This window comes from Dromaius novaehollandiae, chromosome 7 (genome assembly GCF_036370855.1).
Source record: "Dromaius novaehollandiae isolate bDroNov1 chromosome 7, bDroNov1.hap1, whole genome shotgun sequence".
In the NCBI taxonomy this organism is placed as follows: Eukaryota; Metazoa; Chordata; class Aves; order Casuariiformes; family Dromaiidae; genus Dromaius; species Dromaius novaehollandiae.
In genome coordinates this window covers 45,148,373-45,169,850 of record NC_088104.1, presented here as the reverse complement: position 1 = coordinate 45,169,850, position 21,478 = coordinate 45,148,373, and the positions used below count along the sequence as shown (strand labels likewise).

Sequence of the window (21,478 nt, the reverse complement as noted above, 5' to 3'; positions counted from 1 at the left end):
TAAGAGCTGCCACCATGAGGATGTGGGTGTTACTTGGGGGATAAGAAGTGCAGCCCAACAGGGTGGTCTTATTGAGAGGCACTGCAAAACCATGTTTCAAAAGTTGGCTGTGTCTGCATGTTAAAAGCCGGGGGCCAATCCCAGACCAAGAGACTGGAGGAACCTGCCCCCATGGTGATGGGGGGCTTGTGCCCAGATGCTGCTGGTATCTGCCTTTGTAACGCTCTATTTCTGTCCTCCAGGGCAGGCCAGGGGACATGGGACCTGTTGGCTACCAAGGAATGAAGGTACTTAGGGTGTCGAGCCACGGGCATGGTTTCTAGATGAGCCGCAGGCTCCATGGTACCATTGTTTTCATTCTTCCCTTTTTCTCTCTTCTTTCATCCCTAGGGTGACAAAGGAAGTCGAGGAGAAAAGGTGAGGGTGGCAAGGATGTGCTGAGCGGCTCCCCATGACCCCTGCCCGCTTAGCCCAGCCTGCCCTACCGCACCTGGAGCAGCCCTGGAGCTGGCCTGCCCTGTGCAGCTGGATGGCATACAGGTCAGGTACACATCTGCACATGTGTGCACACATGTTCCTCCTGCCCAACCCAGCCACTGCACCCTTGTCCCCCTCCTGGCACCAGTTGCACTGGGGGAGAAGGGGAGTCTGTGAGGGGCAGCCGATGCAGCCCCAGGGAGTCTGTCCATGCACTGCAAGGTGCAGACAACCACTGTGCAACAGGCATGGCCTGGCAGAAGGGGAGAGACCAGCGGCATTCGGGACTCTGCGAAATCCTGTCCCCTCCGACTGAGCTGGCATGGGGACAACAGTGTGGCAGAGGGATGAATCTGACCTCTCTCTCCTTCCCTTCACAGGGCTCAAGAGGAGCCAAGGGAGCCAAGGTCAGCTTCTGCTTTTGTACCCTTTATTTTTTCACATTGATGCCTGTGGGGAAAGGGCTTTGGAAATCACTTCACGGTGTCTTGTCTCCATTTCAGGGTGAGAAGGGCAGGCGTGGAATCGATGGCATCGATGGCATGAAGGTAAATCTTTGCACTGGGGTACCTTGCTTAACCTGCCCCGACACCTCTCCAAAACCATTCTGGTGTCCTGGAACTGAAGCCCATGCCACACACAGTGCATTGGGGCTCCCTCCCTGTGGGGCCCTCCATCTACCAGCCAGAAACAGGGCTGGGACCACCCCTTTCAGGGCACTGGGACCTGCAGACAGGGGCTTCCCACAGGCACTGCTCATGGAAATGCTCACTTTATCTTTCTAACAGGGTGAAGCTGGATACCCTGGATTACCTGGCTGCAAAGGCTCACCGGGATTTGATGTATGTATTCCCTGGGTTTGATTTTCATTCAAATGATTGAGCACAGCCCACTGGAAAGGCCAGATGGGCCTATTTCTATGGCACAAAAGTGAGGAGCACCACAGGAAGGGAGCTGTGGCCAGGGAACAGCTAATTGCCATGCTTGGAAATATACCTGTACACATGCAATACTCATCCCAGGCACAGCATCTCTGAGGACTCACCAGAGCAGGCTTCCTTGTCCTTGCTATAGAGTTTTCAGTTTTCCCCCTGTTCTGCACTGTGCTGCCCGGGAAGCCATGTGCTGGGTGAGTGTTTGGCTGGAGGGCATTCAGGGCAGGGTATTCGGTTAACACAGCTCAGTGCCAAATTAGGCAAGCCCAAGGTTAACAAATTCCAGCCTGCTGTGCCCAGACACCACACAAAGAGCTCTTCTGGAGAGCCTGAGAATGGCTTTGCTCTCAAAGAGCCAAGGAAGGGAAGGAAAATCCCAGTAGCTGAATCACTACGAGACCCAGTAGGTAAAATCCTAGCAATGTTAAATCTGGTGGCTTTACAACTACCCACTTGCAGTGGGTGTTTTCCCTGTCCCTGTGTGAGTAAAAAGATCTTCTGCATCTCTGCAAGATAGCCTTGAAGCACATAGAGATATTTGGGTTATGGTCTGTACTATGCAGAGGGCAAGAAGAGAGGCCCTCATGCTTCCTTCTGCCATTAGACTTGGAGATCTGTGACTTGTGAATAAAAGTGCTCATATGCATATAAAATTACAAGCATAGACTTAATCTCTGCAGGTTAGAGTTCCCAAATTTAGATCCCGCCTTGAAAAAATATTAACCTGAAATAAGGCATGATCCTTCCCCCAAAATCCAATATAGGATCACACTATTTTCTATTCAGTTACCCTTTTTATATTAAATTGTGCATTGTTGGTCAAGAGCAGCAAATTTTCAACCAGAAGTATGGTAGCACAGATAACTTGTAAGTCCTTCCTTGAGTCTTGGAGATGGGTCATCCCACACTAATCAGAGAACCAGTGAGAGCCTTTGGAGGGCTCTGGACGCCATTATTCTGAAATCACATTCCCTCAGTTTTGTCTGGTCATTTCTGTGTGTGGGGAGACACTTGTACCTTCATGATCCCCTCAACAGAATTGATTTGATCCCTTCTGCTCCCAGGATGGCATGCCCTTAACGGTATCAGTATCACTGCAGTCCAGCTACAGGGCCAACCAACCACCTTTTTTGCTGTTTTCTTTTGAATTGCAGAAGCACATTGCATTTTGCAACATTTCATAATGCAATCGAGTCACCACAGTGTGACTCGCACAGCTCCATGAAAGCAGTGTAAGAGTGCTGTGCTATCCCCATGTCACTCCCCTGAGTACGCATCCCTCCCTTCCTTCCCACTCCGGGTTTGTGCCAGGCTGCAAGGATCCTTGGTCTGTGCCTGATTTCCTGCAGATAGTGACTCTGGCTTGGTTTTCAACAGGGAGTTCAAGGCCCACCTGGACCCAAGGGAGATCCTGGTGCTTATGGACCAAAGGGGCAAAAGGTAAGCCACGGTGCACCTACGACACACGCCTCCAGCCTCCCTCTCCCCAGCATGATGGACTGCTGGACTTCTTTGCTCTGCCCAAACAAAATGCATGTGGAGGGGTACCGGGAAACTTCTTTGCATGGGGAGATGGCTCTCACCCCCTTTGCAGATGGGGAAAACCCTTCAGGATTGCATGGGAGAGACTGAGATTTAGGGGCACAGCCAAGAGGGGCAGTGGTCAATCCATTTCTGGCCTCCTGTTGCTGGTTGGGGGTGAGCCCACGCTGGAGGATGCTGTTTATCACCCATGATAAGATTTGGCCGTCATGACTAGGGCTGTGCCCAGCCTGCTGGTGACTCCAAGCTATTCCTTCTTTTGTAGCTCTCTGTGTGCCTGAGGTTAGCATGCACCTGCAGGCTGTGCACGAGCAGCTCCAAAATGTTGAGTGGCTCCTGCAAAAGGGCAGCTTGCTTTGGGCCAGTGGGCTGGTGGAGGGATCTGCTGGGGCTGGGGAGCAGCCCAGGGAAACGCTGGCCAGGCAAGGTGTCCAGGGAGAGAGTGCAGGCTGGGCTGCAAAGTAAAGGGCATTTGGGGGCAAACTTTGGCTCCTGATGATATCTATAGAATGGGATCCATCTCTCAGTACTGAACAAAGTCTTAATGGCACCTTGTATCCTTGTCAAGGGGGAACCTGGAGAAGACGGAAAACCTGGCCGACAGGGGATCCCTGGAAGCCCTGGAGAGAAGGTTGGTGAAATGTCCATGTGTGCATTTGTCCTCTGCTTTGTGTGGCCCCAACAGAGCCATCGCCAGCTCCCAGGTCACTGCTGTGGCAGCTCTCTTTGTACTCTCTGATAGCCCAAACTGATAGGTGAATGGGTCTGTGAAGCTGGTATGGAGAAGCTCCATGGTCAGTCTGACCCAAGGCAGGATACCCCTGCTGCCCCACTGCTTCCCAAGGATGCTACCAGTCCCAGGAGGTGTCAGTAACATTCCTTGCAGCCTTCAACATGCAGGGGCTCATGTGAGGAGCCCTGAGCCCTGCTTTGCAGGCAGGGGGAAAGGTGCTCGCTCCAGCCATAGCTTCAAAACAGAGGCTGCCCAAGGCTAAGTTGTGCTGTGCTGTCAGCACACAGGGCTTTACTCTAAAACTTGCTTATTTGTCTTGTTTGAACCTCTGTGATTTCCTTATGCAGGGCGCACCTGGCAACATTGGTGAACCTGGACCGACAGGAGAGACAGGAGATGAGGTGAGTCCTCTACACATGCCAATGGTGGGACCCTGTATTTGCTTGCTGGCAGTCCCTAGAGCGTGACCACCTCTGTCATTTCTCTACAGGGCTCTCCAGGTGCAGACGGCCCGACTGGAGAACGGGTGAGTAAGACAGTCCTGCTGCTGGGCACCTTGCAGGCAGGGCCGGGGCAGGAGCTGCCCTCGCTGGCAGGGCTTGTCCCTGTGCTGGTGGGCTGATACCACACCAAAAAAGGATGTCGGGGTGAACAGCTCCGGGGTTGAGCTCACTGAGATGGGAGCTTCAAGGGAGAGTTTTACCCTCAGCGTGGCTGTCTGATGCCCATGCAGAGGTACTGGGAGTGGGCAGCGAGGTACAGCCCTGGTGGGGAGCAGCTCCTGAACTCACATTTCCATCATCTCCTTGCAGGGTGGCAACGGAGAAAGAGGGCCCCCAGGCTCACCTGGTGACCGTGGGCCAAGAGGACAGCCGGTAACTGCATCCGCAGGGTGGTCTTTGGAATCTGTTTGCAAATAGCAGCATGTTTGGCAGTGAGGGGCTAGAAATGGGTGCCCAGTGACTAACTCCAGCAGCCTGCAGGCCAGCTTGGCAGCTCCTTCTCTTGACAGACACCCACCTGTACTTTCTGAGTGGCCCTTGCAAGCACTAGTTATGGGGACAGCAGGCCTTGGAGGGAGCAGAGTCAGCAAGCCTAGCACATCCCCAGCACCAGGACCATCAGGCAGTGGTTCACTGGCCCTGGAAAGCGTGAGCTATGCCTGGGGCAGCCAGCCTGCCCCCAGGCTCCTGCAATGGGATGCTTTAGGCACCTGTATCTTTGGCACCAGTGTGAGGAACAGTCTGTCTTCACCCAGGAAGGACAGCCGTGGGCTGTCTGCAGAGGCAGGGCCTGGGAGAAGGGGAACTACGCAAAACCCATCCTGCTGTGGTCATTAGAGGCTGGAAAGACATGGCTGCTGTTCTGATCCAGGAGGCAAGCTCAATGCTTCAGGGCATCTTTTACTGCCAGCCTGGGAGAGACCTGCTATTGCCCCTCTGCAACTGCCCCCTACACTTGCAGCTAACCAGCAAACAGCCAAAACCCAGGGAACAGCGTGCTAAGAAAGCCAAGGACAGACAGAGAGCAGTCAGCCCCTGCCTGGAGGCTGAAAAACCAGCTGCAAGGTACCTTGGTGGAAAGTAAAGAGACAAGGTTTCCTCTTTAGCATATACACTCTCCTTGGGCTCAAGGCTGGGTGTGGATCTGTGCAGGGTATGTGGGCCTGGGTATCTGTGACTCACTAAGGAGGGTACGGATGCTGTTAGCCACAGGGTGGTGTGCAGGAAAATGTGTGTGGATGAGGAGAAAAGGGGCAAATATCCCTTCCTTCCCCTTTACTTGAGGCTAGAGCTGCGCTGGCCGAGCAGGAGTCACTAAGAAAGTATTTTGCATGCCTGCCACGGGTGAGTCACTGAGCAGGCGTGTGTGCGTGGGAGGAATGGGCAGAAGCCACCAGCAGGCCAGGACAAACATGTTGCAAATGGCTGGAGGTGCCACACGCACCACAGGCTGGGAAGAGGGATGAGGGACAGTTGCTGGGCAGGGCTGGGCTGGTGGGAAGGAGGGCGTCTGCAAGGAGGATCCTGGCAGATCGCCGGCAGCATCCTAGCCATGCCTTGCCACTATCTGTGCTCAGTGTACAGACCAGCAGCCAGACTCACAGGGGCCCTGGGAGACAGAGAAAGAGGAAGACAAGATAAAATGCAATGGCAGGGGATGTTCTGTCCTTGACACCAGCCATCCTATGGCTGGGGATGGTAAGGCAGGGCCTGCCTAGGGGGTAGTGCTGTGCAGGGATGGGGCTGCATGAGGCCAGGCCTGGGATTTCCTCCTGCTCCCTGTCCCTCCAGCACGAGGTGACAGGAACACCGCCTCCTCCCTTGGGGCTGGGACATGGGACCTTGGGTTGCTTTTCTCCTCTCCATTGGTACAAGGGCGGCCAGGATCTGTCACCACCATGCACCTGCTTGGGGGGACAGCTCTGGGGCGGGAAGGGGAGGAGAGCTGTTTGCCCTGCCAAGCAGGACACAGGGCCATACCGGGGAGGGGGCAGCCTGCAGCCGGCATGTGAGGAGCTCTGGAAAGGGGCTGCTGGCAAACTCCCATTTCCTGTTTACTGCTTTGAGAAGGGCAGCTCTGCTGTATGTGGTGTGCGAGGCAGATGTGCGCGAGAGATGAAGACGTGCCAGTGCCTTGGAGTTAAATTGTTAAGCAGATGATGGGCTGCTTTGTTCCAAGTTTCAGTCCAAGCACGAGGCTTGCTAACCTTGCCAGAAACATCCCCATCAGTGTTCAGGGCCCTTTGGAAGTTATGTTTTATATTTACTGTTTGGCTTAGGCATATAGAAGCTTCTCACTTGCAAACAACAGCTTTAGGTCTGCAAGCTTCGACTGCTTTCCTCAAGGTTTTAAGTCAAGTGTGGCTGTTGCAAGAGATTTCTGAACTTCTTGGGGGGCTGGGGGCTGTCTGAATCTGCATGCCGGGGGCTGCAGAAGGAGCAGTGCCTCTTGCAAAGATGCTCATCTTGCAGCATGTGTTGCTGGCTGATCTTGGTGGGTGGGAACTGCTTGGTTGTAAGCCCCCCCCGCCGCCTGCCCAGCTCAGCATGTTGGGCATTAGCAAATGAAAAGGGAGAGTGTCGGGAGTGAGAGAGGACAACACTGCACGCATCTCCCCATCCCCTTCCTGTGTGAGCTGTCCTCCAGCTGCATTTTCTTGGAAATCCTGTTAACTCCACAGGGATTTAGCAGCTACTCTTCCAGCCCACCTTCTCTCACTCCCCTGCAAGACAGCCAGCAGCTGAGCACCCACTTGAGGAGCAGGGGCCCTGTGGAGCAGGAGGGGCTCAGCTGGAGAAAGAGCAGATAGAGGAAGAAGGATGTTAGCTGGGAGTCTGTGCATGACTGTGTGCTGGGGAGAGAAGCTCCTCTCTTAGGAGACTGCTCAGGAAGGGCTGCTCCAGAAAAGCAGCAGCCATTGGAGAGTGCAGCCAGGAAGAGCCACTGTGTGGTTTTGGGGCAAGGGCCAAGTCTATGTGCAGAGTCTGTTGTGAAAGGGGAAGAGGGAGCAGGGTCGCCATGGCCGTATGCACTAGTGACATGACAAAGGCACATACCACCACACAGAAGACATTCTCAAAATGAAGCGGGGTGGTTCTCTCCAGTCATTCGCTTTTCTGATGGAAAATAGGCTGAAATGCAATGCCCAGAGGCAGGAAATCCCGTCCTGCAGGAGGGCTTCATCTTAGGATCATCATCTTGGCTCTGAGGTGGCCACACTAGCCAAGGTTAACTCATCTCTCTCTCTCCCCACATCTCTGAGAGTTTCCTAACCAGCTCCTGTGACCTGAATCTGTCTTGAGATGCTGCTCATTTGGGTGACTGTATTTCTTTCCAGCATGTGCTATTGGTGCTGCATCACTGCTTCCCACTGCATGCAAGACCCTTTGCACCCGTCACCCCCCTTTGAGTTTCTCACGTTTTCTGTGTGTGTTTTCAGGGAGAACCTGGGCCACCAGGTGACCAAGGGCGGGAAGGACCCCTCGGACCACCTGGAGAGCCGGTAAGAGTGTGGATAAACCTTCTGGATCCCAGCTGGAAATGGCTGGGGCGGCAGAGAGACTGGAGTTGAGGGCTAGCCAATGCCACAGCATCTTGGGGCAGGTTTCCAGCATCTTCCAGGCTGGGCAATGGAGCCAATGCAGAGGGGCAGGGATTTCTAGGACAACCTAGAACATGAACATGGCTAGAATATGGAGAGTTGGCTGGTGGACTGGGGACGGAGAAACATCCACATCATTTCCCAGTCCTCGTAGAAACAGATGCCAACATGTCTGACAGACAGATCTGGAAACTGGCAAGTATGAGCTGCAGCAATGCACAAAATGTTCAGGCCTGGGGCCAAACACGGCTTGTCTCGGTCACGGGAGTCAATGAGACAGCTTGTGTGAGTGAGGACAGCCTGACGGGGCCCTGGAAGTGTCCCTGACACCATTGGCATCTGCAAAAAATCTGTCCCAAAGCCAGCGCTTCTCAAGTCTGTTCACTGAGAGGTCTGGTCCTCCCGCTCTGCAGTCAGCTTGTCCTTGCATGCCTGGAGATCCCAGTGGCTTTCTGGAGAGCAGAGCTGGCTACCTCCAGCCTAAGAAAGGGTTTTTTCCTTTTCATATTTAAAGGCTCTTTCCTCCCAATGCTGTACCAGTTCCAGTCAATGTCAGAAGTCCTGAGGTGTTGCTGGGTTAATCCTCAGTGGATGTAGCACTGGTTGCAATAATGGATAGGGTCTTTCCACCCAGACCTGCTCTGAAGTCCCACAGAGCCTGTCCAAGGGTGACAATTCCTCTCCTACCCTTGTTCAGCAGAGCTTTACAAAAAAGAGCTCAAGCCATAGGCAAGCACTGGGATAAATGTTCCCATGCTGTTGGAGTAGGACTTAGCTAAGGGATGAGGTGTTGAAACTGGCATGTGGACAAAGATGAGACAGCTTTTCAACCTCCTACGGTCCAACAAGGTGTCAAGGAGTCCTGAAGGAGATCTGGAGTGTGGGACAGCCACAAAGGGGCCACTGTTTTATTCACATCATCCCTGGCATGGGCGACCCTGATGGAGGACCTGCCCCACACAACAGCATGAGGAGAGGACAGTCTTGTGCCAGGTTGTGCTTGCCCACAGTCAAGCTGCTCTCGAGTCTGTTTTGTGCTAACAAAGGACACCAGACTCATGCAGAAGGATTGTCTAGCTCCTGCTGCCTTTAGCTGAGCCAAGCTTCTGCTGCAAACAAAGAGCATCTGGCAGTATCTAGCTTGTTCAGCACCACTGTAGTTTCCCCTGCGCTTTGCCATTTTGGAAGGTTGCGTTGGTAGAGAGGCAGTGCTTTGGTTGCGTGCGTGTAATGGACCAGTGCTGCAGGTTGACAACAGCGGAGGAGGAAGGACTAGAATTGCTCTCTACGTGGTAGAGGCTCATTCCAGATTCAAGGTAGGAATAGGGATGTGCAGAAGAAGACAGAGTTCAGGTGGAAGTTCGATGTAAACCTGGAAGCAAAGGCTGTGTAACTGTGCAGGGGAGACAGGATGGGGCAGATCCTGCCTCCGGCCAACCTCCATCGATGGAGAGGAGGAGAAGAAAAGGGGCAGCTGCAGCAGGTCTCTATCCTGTCACTGAGCCTGTGGGACATCGATCTTCTCTTCCCAGGGGTGCTGGACTTCAGTCAATCCCCTGTCAGAGAACAAACTGTTACAGCAGCAGTTCCAATAGCTCTCCAGACCAAAGGGCTGCCCTAGAGCCTCAGTTGCCAGGGAGATTTTAAAAGCAGTTGCAAAGCTGAGAATTTTTTTCCATAAACTGAGGAAAAATGCTTTTGCTTGGCCAAATTAAAAATAAATGTGTAATTGGGCTTGGGCAAGGGGAAGACTTTGGCAAACACAAGTATTTTTCAAGTCGTGTTATCTGCAAGCTCTGGCTCATGGAGTGTATTTCTCTTGGCGAGGGGTAAAGGCTCCCACTAACCTGTGACTCCACTTCACCCTCTTTCTGTCTATGAGAGAAGCTAAAGGTCAGTTTGCTTTTTCTTTGATCTCCCTAGCAGATTTTGGTTGTCCCTGGCTGTAGTGTTTGTCCCTCCTGTGGTCTTTGTTGCACCCAGAGAGGAAGTGGACAGGGAGCTGCTAAAGATTTCCTGTCTTGCAATCCTACATTTTCACAAACTCCTCCAGGACTGTAGGGATTTGCACTCATATGCTACAGCGAGGCCATTTGCAGACAGTGTGAGCCAAGGGTATCTTGGATTCAGCTTTCGCTGATGTGAACGATCGTGTGTTTCTACCCTTCCTTCTCAAGTTTCCCTGTTTTGGGCTCTCATGTGGGAATAGAGTCACATGTCTTTAAACAGTCTAGAGCTCCACACTGCACTCTGTAAATTTAAAATCCTCTGCACCCATCCATATGCATTTGCTTGGAACAAGGTGTATGAAGTGAACGTGGGTGTTTGGCACCAGCTTTTCCCATAGCAGTGTCATGTGAAGAGGGGCAGACGACAGCCAGAGAGGATTTCAGCTTCCTCAGCTTCTGGGTGGCAAGAGACTGCAGCAGCAAAGCTGCAGTAGGCTGAACACCATGTTAAACAGCTCCCACTCCCCTTGGGCACCATGGTGAGTGGAGCTGGCCCCAGCTGCTGATATCAAATGCTCAAACAGCATTGAAACTTTGAAGGAGAGGTGAACAAACATTGTTCTCAAAGCAGAAATGATTTCTACTTCCATTATATTCAATTCCACCAAGGGCAGAATGATTACTTTATGGGAATCTGAAATTATCACTGAGATTAATAGGGGCAGGCAGACCTCTCAGATGGAGCAGGATAGACATGCTGCATGCTGTGCCTGGATCAGCTCTTGGCTCACAAGGCAGGATACATTTGCCTCTTAGCTGCTCACAGACCCTTTCCAAGGTTGGCCTAACCCATGCTAGAGACCAGCGCTGTCCCCTATGATGGCTCTGTGAGATTATTTCAGGATAACCAGCTAGTGCCTGGAGCAGCAGGAGAACCTGCTGCACAGCAGAGACCCCCAGGCCAGTATTCCAGGCCATTCCTGTAACTCTGTTCAGAGGTAGTCCTTCCCTCAGCCTGGATGCTTGAGCTGAAAGCATGTCATAGCCATCTTGTGCCTGCAGTTTCACATCTCAGCCTGGAAAGCCTCTTGCTTTGGCTCACTCTCTGCAGTGGTTTGGCCTTGGCTTCCTCTGAAGAGACTTTTCAGAAAAAACAGGGAATAAAAGTGAAGGGAGCTGCAGCCTGTGACTCAGCCATCCAGTGCAGGCAGGAGATAGTAGAGGGACAGGTGAGCATGGGAAGGACCACATGCAGCCCTACAGCATGCTGTGACCACTGGCTGGAGCAGAGCCATCCTCACACAGCTCAGCTTCAGCTCAGATCTGAAACTGGGCAACTTGACAGCCCCCTGTCCGTGTAAGCAGGGGTGACCTTAGTCCTTATGGCTTCCTTGGGCACTGGTAGTCAAGGCAAGGCTCTCACTGCACAGCATCAACATGGCCCAGAGTATGGGGACCATGACAGGTCTCTTTTGCCCTACCACTAAGCAGAGTGCTCCAATGGGAGCCACATTATGCACCCTCGTAATGAGCCAGTTACTGCCCTGCTGGCCCTTGCAACAGCTCTTGGAGCATCTTCTTGCCTTGGTTAACCCCATCAATAAAGCCTTTCTTGTCGAATCTAGCCAAAGCACAGGTGACTCATTGATGGGTGCAAGGCATGAGGCAATTGCCGCCACCCACCATGTCATGAAGTGAAGGGACCTGCCCTTCAGAGCAGAAGAACCAGAGAAAAAAACCTTTGTAAGAGCTCTTTGTGTTTTTGTAGGGTGAGGCTGGACCTCCAGGACCCAAAGGGTACAGAGGAGACGACGGCCCCCGTGGAAATGAGGTCAGCGTTGTTTCATCACATCGTCCTCCTGGGGGGAGGGAAAAAAGCAAGGGAAAACCAGGAGATGCTGCTCACTAGGACTGTCCCCGAATCCCACAGATCTTGGAAACTCTTTGTAGATAAAAACTCAGCTGCTAGTTTGCTGGTGGACATATCAAGGCATTTTTTGTGGGTCCTAAGGCCATGACCACCTTTTATGCAACAGACGAGAGGCTATTTCTGGGAGAGGAAGTGGCCGCACCATAAACGACATGGCTTCACACCACAGTTTGTCCTTCCTCTGGCAGAAGCTAATGGAATTGCTCTCCCAGGGCAGCTACCAAAATCTGCCAGGACACTGAATGGCAACAGCCAAAAGAAGCTGAATTCCTGGCCCAACTGTGGGCTTCACATTGCTCTCACATGAGCAAAAGTATCTCCTGTCATGGGCTTGAAGCAGCTCTTAAGGGAACAGGGGTCTGTAGTTTACCCTGCCTGCTGCCCTTGAAAGAAAGTGGACTCCTTCCAAGCTCCTATTTGTATTCTTCAGAGTAGCGGGGTTGGTCTAAGGTAGTGCATGAGGGATCAGAGCACCTCAAGAAAATGAGCAGCAGCTGGTTGCCTCAGAAGACATCGTCTTCCCAGCTCAGAGGACTTTGCAGAATGCTTCACTGCTTCTTCATCTCCTTTCAGGGTCCAAAGGGATTACCTGGAGCACCTGGGTTGCCTGGAGACCCTGGCTTGATGGGAGAAAGGGTGAGTGCTATTTTTTTCTTGGATTGGTATGCAGTGTGGAAAGGATCAATGGCAGGTTGATCCCACACAGCACTGCCCAGCTTAGAAAGAAGAGAAGAAATTACAATCATATACAGCTGAACACCTGACATACGCTCAGGAAACTTGCAAGAAGCCTTTGAATATACATCACATCTGCAGGCACAAAGAGCCATATCTGTGGATATTTGTTCCAAAGTGGATCTAATATTTTCCAGGGTATTCTCAGCTGGGCTGCAACCATCCCACACGATCCTCAATCTCTGAGAGGGTCAGTGACACTCCCAGAGCTTCTGGAGTTTCCTCTTTCTCCCTGTCCCTGCTGTCTCTGCTCCTTTTTCCTTCCAAAATAAAGAGCAGGAGTTTAAGAGCCTGTGAGATGGACAGATTGCTCATGCCCCCGTCCTTCTTACATTCACCAAGGCTTTGCAAAGGAGCAACTCTCTCTGTGTGGAGGGATATGTTACAGCCTGAGGTTTTCATGGTGCAGGGAGGCATCTCAGCCACAGCAAAACTGTTTTCTGTCTCAGGGGAGAAGAGGGAGGAGGAACAGTATTTGACTGAATTTAATATGGAATGGATTGGCACTTTTAAAAACAATTCTGTAAGAGCAAGGAGGGACTATCTCTCTTCTCGGTGGCAGTAGATCTGTCATGTTCGGTTTACAAGAAAGATAGCCTTTCTAACTGCCTGCACTGGTGTCCAACCCACCAGTCACATATTTTTCCAAAAAGCAATTTGCTGTGGTGATCAGCTGCCCGAGGAGAGCAGGATCTTGCTGCCATGCCATCTAAGGGGTCTGCTTTTCACATCTCGCATTCCTTCCTTTCCAGGGGGAAGATGGCCCTCCTGGGAATGGCACAATTGGATTCACAGGTGCTCCCGTAAGTTTTGTATGCCACTTTGAAACAATAAGACCATTATTTCTGCTTGTCTCATCTAATATGCTTCCTTTCCCTCATCCCCAGGGGCAGCCAGGAGACAGAGGTGGCCCTGGCATTAATGTAAGTTTGTTGCTTCCTCTCATACCCAGTGCAGATTGCCCTGGTTGATGTATTCTGGCTGGTGCTTTGGTGAAATGGATTTACCAAAGCAGACTACCCCTCCGAAAGCCTGTTTCCCTTCTGCTCCCTTCCCCCTCTAGTGGATGCTTCATTTGCCAGTACTTCCTTGGTGGCACTGGTAATAAAATACCCAAGGATGCACCCATAAGGCCAACATTTGGGTTGGGAAGTACCACTGAGTGAGAGCTGGACTGTGGCTATTACAGTGAAAGCCCTGAAAGAAGCGCGTGCTCTCAATAACGCTGTAATTTGGTGCTAAGCAGCCTGTGCACCTCACCAAGCCAATTCTCATGAGGTCACTGCATGAACCAACCCTATCATGCTAGCAATGGCTTTCCATGCAGAAGTCTCCTCTTTATCATTTTTCAGGGAACAAAGGGCTATGTTGGTCCTAAAGGTGATGAAGGAGAAGCTGGAGACCCTGGCAATGATGTGAGTAATCTGTATAAAGCTGAATCATTTTTCTCCCCGAACGTAGTGTGGAAGCTTTGGACTAGATCTAGCACTACCTTGCTGGCAGGCCAGAGCCTGTCAGATTTTGTTGGATTACAAGCATCCTCCCCGACGGGGCAACATCTGATGGCAAGGGGAGCTCTCTCCAGGCATTCAGTTTGCACTCTGCTTTATGGTTGGCATATCTCCAGATCCACTGGGTAGAAGTGGGTAACATCTCCAGCACAGTCTTGTATGCTTCCAAGTAGCACCTGTATTTGCACCTATGCTGCACCATTACCCTGGGGAAGGAGATTTTCCTTGTGTCCATCCCCAGCCCCTGAAGTCCTAATTTTTTTGGTTCATTGGGCACAGCAAGCTCAGATAATGCTCTCATGGCAACGCTACTGTTAGGTAGGGCTCAGCTGACATCTGGAAGTGTAAAGTGCTGTACATCATTCTGACACGTACAGATCTGTGGTTTGTTTTTTTTTAATTCCAGAACCCAACACCAGGTCCCAGGGGCAGCAAAGGAGCAAAGGGTCACAGGGGACCTGAAGGCCGTCCGGTAAGTAAGGACCCTGAAAGGATTTGCACCAAAGAGCACAGTGCACCGGGCTGATAGAGCTCCCAACAGCAGAGCTCTCAGCAGACTTGCTCTGTGTGACCCCACTCACAGCAGTAGCAAGGAAGTTTGAAAGCTCACTGCTGTGGCCTAGTATATTGGTCTCTGAAATTAGCAGCAGATGTTTATGCAGAGCCAGGCAGAATTCCCTCTGCGGGCAATTCAGCTTCTCTGACATTCACATTCATCCCAAATCAGAACAGCAAACACAAGCATTTGTGCTTTTTTCCTGAAAAAAACATTCTCAAATGACTGAGTTCAGTAGGGGTGAGCTATCGGGTTACAGCATTTTGTCGTGGCCATCCTGAACACGAAAGTGTTCCAGTTCATGCTGAGTCACTGCTTACTTGTGTTGCCCTGCGTTGGCTTGTGGGTACAGGAGAGGTATCTCCAGAGCGAAATGCATCCATCCCCCCGAGGTGTCATGGTGGCAATGAAGGGGCACATCTTCACTCACCTCAGCAGGACACACAGTGTGTGTGCTTGCTGCCTGTGATGAAAGCTTGCCTTCCCAGCATGAGGGGCACAGTACGCGTGGTGGCGGGTCTCCCTTCCCCGCACACAGCCTCAGGGCAGTGTGCAAGCAAACAGATGTACCTGTTCAAAGCCCAGCGCAGGAACCAGCAGCTGGGGAGCTAAACAACTTTTCCAGCCTGTGCTCTGCATTTCTTGCAAAGAGATAGGCTGAGCTCACCTCAGAGGGACTGGTTGCTTTTGTAAACACTTTCTCAATGTTTCTGTTTGACAGGGACCACCAGGACCCATAGGGCCTCCAGGACCAGATGTGAGTGGGACAGGATCTGGGCACTGCTTGCTTCCTTGGTCTGCACCTCCCCTGCTCCACACAACAGCTCCTGGGAGGGGGATCGCTGCTGGGAGGCTTCTGGGAAAGCCTCATATTCCTAGGCTTTTCAAAGGAATACAAAGCTGGATGGTGTCTACCCCCCATTACTGTCCCCATGCGTCTCAGTGGCCAGATTTCCTTTCTTCATGCCAGTCCATCACCAGCAAGACCCCTCTGTAGTGTGAAAACATCAGCTCTCACATATGTAGGAAGCATTTGGTGTTTTTCCTAGCTTAGCCCCTCCATTTCACTTTAAGATGAATTCCATGACATTTGCCCAGCAGGAGAGGGACATGAATGTGTTCTGGCCATGGTATCGCCAAGATCAGGGTCTCCCCATATTCTGGTGAGCAATTGGCTCCTGGTCTGCAGCACCCAGCACAGGCAGAGGAAAGGCCCAGCAAGTTGGGTGGTGAGCTGGGACCTTCCGTGCAGTCTCCTCGGGGCAGCCAGAGCAGTGGGTGCAGTTCATTGTCAACAAATCCTAGTCCTCACTTGCTCCAAGATGAGCAATACATCACGCATTTCCAGATCAGGATGTGCTTCGAGGGCACACAGCAGCAGCTGGGCTGGTGAGCAGCAGAGGCACTTGGGTCCGTGGGAACCAGGCAGCTTTTTTCACCATTATACAAGGGTTCTTCTCTGTTTTCAGGAATGTGAAATTTTGGACATCATCATGAAGATGTGCTGTGAGTATCCCTGTACCACTCCTCCAGGCCCTTGACCCTGCTCAGGTCCTTGCCAAGAGGGAGGTGGCTGCTTTGCTCAGCTCTATGCTAGGCAAAGGAACCCACCAAGCACCCTGCACCCCCATGAGGGATAAACAGCAAGGCCATGCTCTCCTCTGCCAGCCAGAGTACTGCAGAGCTTGGCCTTGTGGTGCAGGACTACCAGTGAGCCAGACAGTCCCCAAGCATCACGGAGAGTGATGCGCTCCAGCTGGACGGGGGCATTGCTCCCTTTCAATGAGTCACTTGCTGGGAGCCACGACAGAAAGCTCAGCAATGAGGGGATTGGTGCACTGAAGAGCACAGATTGAAGGGAGCACTGGCAATTAAGCCAAAGAGCTGGGAGAGAAAAGGGTGAAAGTCCTCCCTGCAGCTGGGAATGGAGGTGAAAAAAGTGAGTCTTGTGTGTGTTGCTGTCCACTCTCCAAGACCTGGGACTCCCAGCCAGTCCAAGCTTGATTTCTAAAGCCAGTTGTGCAACTGCATATCTCGTATGTGTGCACTGCAGATCAGTTTGCCCTGTCAGTGCTGGTCCTGTGCCTGCAGCTGTGTGCATATACAGTAACCCTTCAGCAAAATTACGGGCAGAGTTGTGTGTGAAATCTTTATGTGGACCACTTTAGAATGATTCTTCAATAGCAAGACTTGAATTTTCCCCCTTGGAAGAGGGAAGTCTGTTTTCGGACTGTGACTGATACCATTTGGAGTGTCCCGACTGTAAGGGAGCCAAAGTAAACACACACTGCAAAGGATTTTTGGCTCACGGCCAGTAATGAAGTGCTGAAGCAGTACATAGTACTTAGGGAATATAGTTTGTGCTCCATAGTTTGGTGATTTATTTAATCCTTCCAGGATTAGCTTTTATTTATACTTAAAAGGGAAACATCAGTGTATCCAGAAACAGAGCTCTGCCACATACAGTATTTCAGGTCGTGGCAGCACAGTCTGAAACAGGAGAGAGTTCTGGATGTTTCAAACAGGAGGGAAACCTCCATGAACAAACAAGTTTGAATTGTCTAGACAAGGTGTCTTTAGGTTTGCAGAAACACACACTTGCAGTCTGGATTAGTGTATGAAAAATGGTTGTATCCAGCATTTTAATGGTCTCTCTTTCTCTCTCCTTCTCCTCTAGCTTGCTGTGGTGAGTGTTACTTGGTAAAGTCTTCTATAAACATGTGCTAGTTCTTCTTCTTGCTTCCACAACTCCCTTTCCCTGCTCCTTGCCTTGTACCATAAATATGTGATGAGAGTACAGGAGTGAGGACCAAGCATAAGCAAAGTAGGGGAAGGCAGCAAGCTCTCTGAGAGGGCACTGTGCAGATTCAGGGGCTGCTGTGGCTAGGTCCCAAACTACAGAAAATTGTTCTCAAGGTGCCGTGTGCCAGCAAATCTGCAGGTGATTTTCCCCACCTTTTTTGCAATTGAAAAGAACATCATTTTAGTGCATGTTGTGGATCCAGCTCTGTCTCCTTCTCACAAATCTTGCACTGAGCTGCACAGAAAGTTGCCAGCTTTCTTTCTCCAGCGCTGTCTAGATGGGTTGAGTTTGCAATCCTAAGGCTTGAAGCAAAGGCCAAGGACACATGACGTCTTTCAGCCATGGGAAAGAAGTGGAGCAAGCTGAGTCAGCCTCCCCAAGCCCACCTATATTACCTCTGTCCTCCTGGGCTGAGTGAATGGAAGAAGTGAGAAGGCTTCTGAGGAAAGGGGTTCTGGAATAGGTTGCTAGGTGTTTTATGGGTACTGACATCTTTGAAATGTTACCTGCCTTAAAAGGGACACTGAGAAAGATTTAAACAGAAAAATTAGCAAACTGATTCTCAAATCTCCTGTGCAGCTATTTTGCAGTTTCATTTTGTATCCTGCTTTGTGGGCGAATAGAGCACAAGCACCTGTGCTGTACTGACAGCAGACATCACCCCTGCTTCCTGGGGTGTGCTTCTTGGCAAAATATGCTGCTCTGGCAGAGCTGCTCAGACAAAAAACGTAAACCTCTGCTCCTGTGCTTTGCTGCAGAGTGCACATGTGGCCCTGTCGATCTCCTTTTCGTGTTGGACAGTTCAGAGAGTATTGGCCTGCAGAACTTCCAGATCGCCAAGGATTTCATCATTAAAGTCATTGATCGTCTAAGCAAGGATGAGCGTGTGAAGGTGAGATGTGCCAGAATACACTCATGCACCCACACTTAGTTCTCACTGCAAGCAAAAGAGACAGGGAGATGCCTCCACACACAAGTGAACTCCACAAAGCTCAGCTTCAAGTGCATAAGCAAGATGGGTCTTGATTCCTTCCAGACTCATGGAGCAGCAGAGAAGAGACAGCAGAGTCTGTTGCCCCAAAATATAGGGATTTCACTCTCTCTGGGCAAAGGGACTCTATCTGCTACAGCTGTGACCTCTTCCTCCATGTCCCAGAACAGACAGCTTGTAGGGGACTGCATTCTCCTAATCAATCAGTCAGTCTCTTGATCTCTTACTTGTTCTGATGTGCATTTTTGGGAGGCTGGAGTAGATCACACATGAGATGTGTTGCAACTTCCTAGAGTTCCCTGATTGTCAGCTCCTTAGGCACCCTCTGCCTGCCCCCAAGTTTGGATGTAGGTAGTCAGTTAAGCACATTACTAACAAAAAATCTTGCAACCCAAAAGCGCAGTATTCTCTCAACAGTGAGCCTTCCAGTCTGAAACCGGAACAAAAATGTTTACTCTCCTTGCTCTTCCCTAGTAACCTACTAAGCATGGGAAATTCCATTTACCCCCATGCTTTGGAAGGGAGGTTTGGGATCTAATTTTTCCTTAAGGTATAATCGGACACATCTGTAGCACACAAGGGATGTAAAGCTGGGAAGACCTGTCTTCAGGTGCTTCTGTGGGCATAAATGAATTTCCTTGGCTGGCAGAGAGCTGGTAGAAAGCCTGAGAGACTAGAACTGAGCAGCAAAACCACTGTTTCAGAAGAAAAGCAGTTTTGAGAAAGGGTCTGTTCCCAGACACCCACTGCAGTCAATGGCTTGTGTTGAGACCACTGAGCTGGGAAACCTGGGTTTAGGTCTTGTTCCAGCACCCCTGGTTCACCGTGTCCGTCCTCCTTTGCATCTGCTCCTCCACTGGTCCTCCTGTTCATCCCCCTCTGCTCAGAATAAATAATGCTCCTCAGGAGAGGCAGCAGAGCTTGTCAGTGAAGGCATTCAGCATGGAAGGTGCAAAATAAGCCTCCAGCACATTTTCTGAGCTCTCCGGGGCCCTGCAAGTATCTGGCTTTAATTGGCTTCTGTTTTCTCAACAGTTTGAACCTGGTGAGTCCCGCGTGGGAGTCGTGCAGTACAGCCATGACAACACACAGGAGCTGGTGGCCATGGGGGATGCCAACATAGACAACATCGGGGCACTGAAACAGTAAGTCCGCACACTGTTCAGAGACCCAGCCAAGGGCCTCCCTACTCACATCTCAGCCTCCACCTCTGAGCCAGTGACTCCTGCAGGTTGTAAGGATGCTAAATGCTCTTTAATGGAAAGCACTGAGTACTATCATATCAATCAGATGGGCACTGGCAGTTCCAGGGAGTCCTGTCCTCTCTTTTCCCACTATGGGTTGTTCCCAAAGGGCAGTATAAGCCTGTCACTCGAGCACTGCAGACATGTCCCCTACAGTTTTGTCTGGTCTCACTTCACAGACACAGAAATCGCACCAGGACCTCATCTCCTTGGTTTACTGGCACTCTGGCACAGGGCAGAGCTTAGCCTTGATGTCTGTCTCCAGCTTTGCCATCACTGCCCTTCAGTCTAGGAAAAGACTGCCTTGCCAGACAGTGGGTCCCAGCTCCCCTGGAGCATCACTGGCCACCAGTCATGTGCAAGAGCAGCCACGCATTTGACTGGCAGTTTTGCAGGTGGTGCTGAGGCCAAGGAACTTGCCAGTTGCCTTCCCAAAGCCCCGAGCAGGTGGGATGCTGCCTTGCCTTGCAAATATGTCAGCGGGTTATGTGTCCCAGATATTTCAGAGATATCTGTGGGGCAGGACTTGCAGACTCACTGATGTCCATACTTGCAGGGCAGTCAAAAACCTAAAATGGATAGCTGGTGGCACCTACACCGGAGAGGCCCTGCAGTTCACCAAGGAGAACCTGGTGCGGAGATTCACCTCTGACAAGCGTGTTGCCATTGTTATCACGGATGGACGTTCTGACACTCTGCGGGATCCTACCCCTCTCTCCTCCCTCTGCGATGTCACCCCGGTAAGAGCATGGAAGCCCTAGGCAGGCTGGCAGTGTAGGGAAGCACCCTGACTGACTGCAAGAAAGAGCCACATAGCAACCATGAGTCAGAGTAGTGCAAGCTCTCTGGGGCTCTCCACACCTTTGCTCCCCAAGGCCAGGGCAGAAGGACCCATGTCACTAGAAGTGTTTCCATGGAGTGATAAACCATGTCTGGAAAGCTGTTTGCTGTGGAACACAGTCATGCTGTGCTCCTCTCAGCTGTCCTGTCACCCTGTTTGAAAGGACCTGGTGCTTCTAAGCAGTCTGAGCAATGAACAGCCATATTTATGAATGTGTTTGTTAGACACCAGTAATGGACTTTTTAACCTTCCTGCAGGTGGTTTCCCTTGGGATAGGTGACATTTTCCGGAATCCCCCAAATCCAGATCACCTGAATGACATTGCTTGTTTAAGCAGACCCACCAGACCAGGACTGTCCATTCAGAGGGACAACTATGCCGAGCTCCTGGATGACACTTTCTTGCAGAATATCACCTCATATGTCTGCCAAGGTGGGTGAAAGCCCTGTGCGAGGGCAACTGGGGGCTATGGGATGCCCTGGCCCCAGGCTGGTCTTGCTCATCACTCCTGGAAAATTGCAGAAGCCCCAGGGATTTGGTTGAAGGCAATAAGGAACATAGCAAGGACTGTCACAATAAAAGGGTGAGGGGTTCGGGCTGCCCTCTCTGTCACCCCCTGGTCATTCTCTTAAGCTGCACTTAAGGCACTGAGGGAAGAGCTTCCAAGCTTTCATTAAACAAGGAACTTGTATCTCAGTATTGTGTCTCAACACACTTCATAGTCATGTCCAGATCCTCACTTGGTGCAGGATAGCTCTGTCTGTAGTATTTTTCAAGCACAGACCTCTGTGCTCTCTGGTGCATGTTTATAACATTTGCACAGCACCTTGCACAATGTGGTCTAAGCTCTCTAAGCTAGGTGAGCCCCCAGCATTTGCCCCCACTCCTGGCTCCATAGAAAGCTGTAGTGTAGGAGAAGTGATTTTTCCTGGGTGGGTCGGTGACATACTCTTTTTTGATCTTTTTAACAGAGAAGAAATGTCCAGACTACACCTGCCCAAGTGAGTATTCACTCCTCGTGCCATAAAACACAGGGAGGGATTGTGGATACTGTGGTGGGGGCAGGGGACATCTGTATCTGTAAGAACGTATGGCTTGGAGACCTTTGGCAACAGGGTATAAGCAA

At 51.2% G+C, this 21,478-nt stretch overlaps 1 protein-coding gene across 1 annotated transcript in view; it reads left to right on the top strand.

Annotated features, from left to right (window-relative positions):
• COL6A1 (collagen type VI alpha 1 chain) overlaps positions 1 to 21,478 on the top strand; it is a 31,952-nt gene that overhangs the window by 7,614 nt on the left and 2,860 nt on the right. Inside the window, exons 10-34 of the mRNA XM_026107438.2 lie at positions 243 to 287; positions 391 to 417; positions 858 to 884; positions 981 to 1,025; positions 1,266 to 1,319; positions 2,790 to 2,852; positions 3,523 to 3,585; positions 4,035 to 4,088; positions 4,178 to 4,213; positions 4,500 to 4,562; positions 7,631 to 7,693; positions 11,510 to 11,572; positions 12,245 to 12,307; positions 13,159 to 13,209; positions 13,294 to 13,329; positions 13,759 to 13,821; positions 14,324 to 14,389; positions 15,195 to 15,230; positions 15,943 to 15,979; positions 17,151 to 17,159; positions 18,035 to 18,168; positions 19,303 to 19,412; positions 20,068 to 20,251; positions 20,610 to 20,784; positions 21,324 to 21,353. Coding sequence (XP_025963223.1) covers positions 243 to 287; positions 391 to 417; positions 858 to 884; positions 981 to 1,025; positions 1,266 to 1,319; positions 2,790 to 2,852; positions 3,523 to 3,585; positions 4,035 to 4,088; positions 4,178 to 4,213; positions 4,500 to 4,562; positions 7,631 to 7,693; positions 11,510 to 11,572; positions 12,245 to 12,307; positions 13,159 to 13,209; positions 13,294 to 13,329; positions 13,759 to 13,821; positions 14,324 to 14,389; positions 15,195 to 15,230; positions 15,943 to 15,979; positions 17,151 to 17,159; positions 18,035 to 18,168; positions 19,303 to 19,412; positions 20,068 to 20,251; positions 20,610 to 20,784; positions 21,324 to 21,353 — 1,597 coding nt within the window. The remainder of the gene's footprint in view (positions 1 to 242; positions 288 to 390; positions 418 to 857; positions 885 to 980; positions 1,026 to 1,265; positions 1,320 to 2,789; positions 2,853 to 3,522; positions 3,586 to 4,034; positions 4,089 to 4,177; positions 4,214 to 4,499; positions 4,563 to 7,630; positions 7,694 to 11,509; positions 11,573 to 12,244; positions 12,308 to 13,158; positions 13,210 to 13,293; positions 13,330 to 13,758; positions 13,822 to 14,323; positions 14,390 to 15,194; positions 15,231 to 15,942; positions 15,980 to 17,150; positions 17,160 to 18,034; positions 18,169 to 19,302; positions 19,413 to 20,067; positions 20,252 to 20,609; positions 20,785 to 21,323; positions 21,354 to 21,478) is intronic.